This window comes from Saccoglossus kowalevskii, chromosome 6, assembly GCF_978046115.1.
Source record: "Saccoglossus kowalevskii chromosome 6, keSacKowa6.1, whole genome shotgun sequence".
Classification (NCBI taxonomy): Eukaryota; Metazoa; Hemichordata; class Enteropneusta; family Harrimaniidae; genus Saccoglossus; species Saccoglossus kowalevskii.
In genome coordinates this window covers 13,922,151-13,927,761 of record NC_140646.1, presented here as the reverse complement: position 1 = coordinate 13,927,761, position 5,611 = coordinate 13,922,151, and the positions used below count along the sequence as shown (strand labels likewise).

General features: G+C 36.8%; 1 protein-coding gene across 1 annotated transcript; it reads left to right on the top strand.

Annotated features, from left to right (window-relative positions):
* Nucleotides 1–4,098: 4,098 nt before the first annotated feature.
* Nucleotides 4,099–4,986, top strand: LOC146741801 (uncharacterized). The gene has a single exon (XM_085500576.1). The coding sequence runs from the start codon at nucleotides 4,099–4,101 to the stop codon at nucleotides 4,984–4,986; it is 888 nt and encodes a 295-aa protein (XP_085356702.1).
* The last annotated feature ends 625 nt before the right edge of the window (nucleotides 4,987–5,611 follow it).

Below are 5,611 nucleotides of genomic sequence, written 5' to 3'. Positions count from 1 at the left end.
TCTTTTCATCGAAAATTAATTCCAGTAAAAATAAAGTATTTTACAGTATATCAAAAATGTATCATTAATTCCTTTTTGCTTAATTTGATATAAACTCATAGTACTGTAAAAAACTTTATTTTAGGTAGAATTAATTTTCGCTGAAAAGAATTTTTGGATGTTTTGTATGGAATTGATTTTCTCTGATTTCTGATGAGTTGAATGTAAAATATAGGAAAAAAGGTATATTTTCTGGATTTTATTTTCACTGAATCATTCCTTCGGCAATAATAGCGAAAATTAATTCCAAGCGAAAATACAGTAGCCGCCAACATAGGGAATGATACAAGGAAATAACACCGAATACACGACACGGTGTATGGTTCGAATCACTCACGCAGTCACGGTGCATGATTACTTTCATTCAACATAATGCTATGCCGTTATTTCGGCGATATTTCCTTGATTTGATTTAGCGTTACAATAACGAGTGTATAAGAAATGTGGTTCACATAGGACGGTCGTCTTTAGGGGTAAATTGGCTTACACAAGACTAGTAGAGATTGCACTGGATTATCCACTCTGAGACCATGTACAGTTTTTTTTTTAATTGTACTGTTTCACATATAGAGAACGCATTATATAACTGGACTATGTATATCGCATACAATTCAAAATTTATGAATTGTCCGTCTAGTGCTGCCAATAAAGGAAATTCCTTATAAATACAGCTGTTGTTGTCGTCTCTGTCTCCGTCCCTGTCATGGTCATCTGGTTAGATCGCCCAAAAATTTAAAACCGGGGAGTCGTCACCTGCGCATGCGTCAGATGGCCATGACGTGTCATTGTTTACAAACAAGCGCCTACACATGAGTCTTTGCGTTTATACCGTGTGTTGTTATCATCGCTTGGGACTCAATTCCCGCCCGTGCGCAGGTGACAACTCTCTAACTTATTTCGCAGAATCACCAGTTTGGTTATTTCTCTTGAAAACAGCCCGCAGTTATGTCAGTCGTTTGCTCTGCACTTTTATCCCAACACATTAAGAGTATGCTCGCTGGTAGTTTTATTGAGAGTTCTTCGTTCTACATTTTGATAAAAATATATGGTAAGTACTCATTTTCACCTTCACTAATTTTTAGTTGTCTGAGTTTTCACAAAACGCCAAACACGATGTTCAAAGGGAAGACTCGGTTCTATAAGATACTGAAGATGATATATATATATATATATATATATATATATATATATATATATATATATATCGCCCGGTGAACATTTTGTCTTCACCGCTAAACTACGTATATCTCATCTATGTGAGTACCACCGAGGTTAATCCACATAGTGCCACAGATTCTGAACAAACATTAACTGCGGTGGACTCGCTAACGATGAAAATAAAATAAACTTTCATTTCAAGGAACGCAGAACTCAGTCGCAAGGTTTGAAGCCCTGTACATTGGGCGGTGTAAATAAATGAGAACAGAGCCTCGGCACTGACTGGCAATTGTCCAATAATATTATATCGATGGGGGTGGTGGATTGACGAACATCTCACCGACTGAGGGCAGTATTGCATTAGCTAACTAAATACGTAACATATGTATTATTAACCGTGTTAAAATATTTCAGGTGTGATCCCGATAGAAGTGAACACGAAAACAATATTGGAATACGAAACTGAGTACGAAGAACGCCTATGTCGATACAGCACTCAAATTTATCCGTAAATGGATTATTCACTAGTGTGATGGTGCTGTTTCCGGTTCTTTGTTGAACCCTTCATCAGTCGGAACAGTACTTAATCGTTCGATTTATTTAGCTTTCAGAATGTTCGACATTATTACTTTCATTATACAATTTAGTTAAAATAGAAAGTAATTCTTCGTCGTTTGGTGTGTCGTTTTTCACGAGTTTGTCAGTACGTGGAGTAGAACTTGTAAGTTTAGCTTTCAAGTTAGTATTTCTACGAAATGCAATAAGGGGAGGATTTGGAAAAATGTTACTGAGTAATAAATCATTCCGAATTAAGTCCCAGTGTTTTAATAGGACCCTTGTATATGAGGGTTGAATGAGTTGTGAATATTGTTTGCCCTTCATTATTAGGCATTGCAGTGGAAGATCTAGGGGGTGGTTTCTTGGGGTCCGGGACCCCCCATTAATAAATTTACTCAATTTGTTTTTGTATAATATAAAAAACACAATTAACTCAGTCTAGCGATTTTTGAGTTTGGACCCCCTCCACAAAAACTCCTGTATCCACCACTGCATTGATTCACGTAAATGTGAGATACGATTATCATGTTCATTAATTTAAAAGTATCTTTCGATATCGTTATCTGTGTAGTCTCTTTCACGCAATTTTTCAATAAAAAACTTACGTTTATGTATAGAATCGTTTACATTATTAAATGTACTGGCATGCCGAATAGTTTCGCCTTAAATAAATCCTTTGAATACTGATGAAGGGTGACAAGAATTACGTTTTATATATTGAAACGTTTCCGTTGTCTTGGTGTGCGTTTTCACGTCTAATATATTCAGATCATGGAAGCGTTGACCTTTATATAAGTTAAGGTCAGTTTACGTGACTTGTGTCATGGAGTATTCAAATGTGAGCCGGTATCTGCCATGAAGCATATTGGCATCCTGAACAAATTTGTGTAATTCAGGTATGGTACCTTTGAATACTAGTACCATGAAGATGTCGTCTCTAAAACAATACCAAGTTTTAATATAACAAGCACCAAGTAGTAAAATCTGAGTTTCCAGTAGGTGGAATGTAATGTCAGCAATCTCAGGTGAAGATGGTGATCTCATGCTAACTCCACAAGTTTGGGTATAATATTCATTATTAAACTCGAATGTGTTTCTTTTCAGAATGATTTCAAGGAGTTTAATTTCAAATATATTTCAAAGGTAGTGGTTTCAATAGACTATCATTGTGATTGTCATTCGATTACATTGCATTAGCGGTTGCTCGGATCACTTTTTATACTAAGTTTCGTATTCCAATATTGTTTTCGTGTTTTAACACGGAATAATACATATGTTACGTATTTAGGAAGCCGGTGAGATGTTCGTCAATCCACCACCCCCATCGGTACAATTTTTACCGTTTCTTTTAACACCTGATCGGGTAATATAGTCAAGATGCATGCCTCCCACAAACAAATGTTGTCTCTTATTTTTGGAGAATTCACAATCCACCAGACTGACTTATCCCCACATAAACATTCCTTTGTAACGTGTAACACATTGCTCTGACGTTAAACAAAATCAGGTAGTTTCAGCATTAACTACCGTGCAGACGTAAGCTCCATACACAACATTGAGTGAATCAAACCCATTATGTCAGTTTACATACAGGAGTCACGAATGGACACTTAGTGTGGTTGCCTTTACAATTGCTGTTTTATCGGTCTATATTGCCTCTAGCATACCGATGATTGAAACGTGTCTAAACATGCTTAGTATGTCGATGCCGGACAAAGTACAGAGAGAGAGTAGTGCATTGATCGATTGAAATTATATGCATTTATACATACATGCATCTTACACATACACACATCCATACCTATCTGTCAAAGTTCAACATGACGTGTTTCTTAAAGGGCGGCGGTAGCGTGCCTCGTCCTGTTCGATATGGGACTCATAGCGTCGTACGAAACGCGTGTAAAATACATTGTTTATTTACATGAAATTCGAACACGCGCTACGCGACGACCACCGCGCTTTAATCTCTAGTTATCTGTTCAATAAATCAAAAGTTATTTTAACACATTGTCTACTTTTCGTGCGAAATCTACAATTACTCGTTTGTGCAGGTCGTCCACAGGCCACTGCACAGGCGCTCACACATGACGCATTGACAGTATGGGAAAATAAGATGGCACATAGCAAATTATGGATCATACATATATGTCATCTTTTTATTTCCTCGCGGAACGATCCATTTATCGAGCCATGATGAGCATCCGGGTAACTAGAGAGAAACTGATCTCTACAGGCCACAATATAAGAGAGGGCGCTTTCCGGTAGAACACATGCAATTGCAGATGCTCTGAGCTATATTTTAAGTTTTTACTCGTTCAAGCGTATAGATCTATCTACCTCATCATGAAATGCCACGATTGTAATGCCAGAAAGGGTGTAAAGTTGTGCCAAGGCGACCTGATGCTATGCGCAAGTTGTAATGCAAAAAGGTCAACATCAACGTCAACCGAAAGTGAAAGTGAAAGAGACAAGATGGCGACGTCCATGTCCATTGGTATGCCACCGGCTGACCAACTACATGCCATGCTGCAACCCATCAGTGCACAACTACTGAAAATCGGAAATGACTTAATGGAGGTGAAAAAAAGCAAGCGGACTTGGTCAGCTCATTTGATTTTTTTTAATGAGAAATATGAAGCTCTGTCCCTTCGTCTGGACCAGGTGTTTCAATGTAACAAAGAACTCAAACAAGTAAACAAAGACTTGAGTGAACGAGTGACAGCGCTGGAAAGAGAAGTTACAGATCTTAATCAGTATCAACGGAGGATTAACCTGGAAATTAGTGGCGTGCCTGTGAGTGAAAATGAAGATACAACAGCAATCGTATTGTCAGTATGTAAGAAAGTCAATCCAGGGATACAGGCAAGTGATATCGACATTGCTCATCGTCTTCCTACAAAAGAAAACAACAGTGAAAATGAACACACCAAACCACGACCAATTATCGTTAAGTTTACCACACGAAGTTCTAGAAATTCCATTAACGAAAATAGAAAGAACTTGAAAGACATTACAGCAAGGAATTTTGGATTTAACAGCACCGGGAGAATCTTTATTAATGAAAATTTAGTATTAGCAACACGTCAACTTCTGTTTAAGGTAAATATTGCAAGAAAGAGAGCTGGGTATAGATTTTTATGGACAAATAATGGAAAGATTTATATTAAGAAGAATGTTAATTCAAGAGGTATGCTTATCTCGGGTGAACATGATATACCCCGCATTGTTTAATACATCTAAATTGTGGTAGTGAAATAGCAATGTGAATTAATTTCTATTTTTATGTCAGTCTTAGACTCATCTTCATTACATAAATTTCAATGTAATAGTTACTCTGTACAAGACTTCAATACACAATTTCCAAACTCCCCACCAGGTGCTTTGTCCATTTTACACATGAATATTCGATCATTAAACACAAATATTGACCAACTAAAATTATTATGTGAAAATACATTATCCCCAAAATTCCATGTCATCGCTTTATCTGAAATCTGGCAAATCAATGATTCATCTTATTTTAATATCCAAAATTATACTCTTATCAAGAAATGTCGTACTGGTGCACTTGGGGGAGGGGTGGCAGCATATATCCACAATTCGGTTGATTACCGTGTATTGAACTCTAACATTATTCCCCACTCTGAAACCTTGTGGCTAGAATTACACTTGAACTCTGGATATTTTAACATAGGCATTATATATAGGAAACCAGGAACAAATGTGGTTGACTTCAGTACTGGCCTAGAAAACCACCTTATGAATATAAATGTTACTAAATCAAAGTGTATCTTAATTGGTGATTTTAATATTGATTATAATAATCAATCAGCTACAGTAAATCAGAATTACATCA

Coding starts and splice junctions, on each gene's coding strand:
- LOC146741801 (XM_085500576.1), top strand. CDS start 4,099: ATGAAATGCCACGATTGTAATGCCAGAAAGGGTGTAAAGTTGTGCCAA.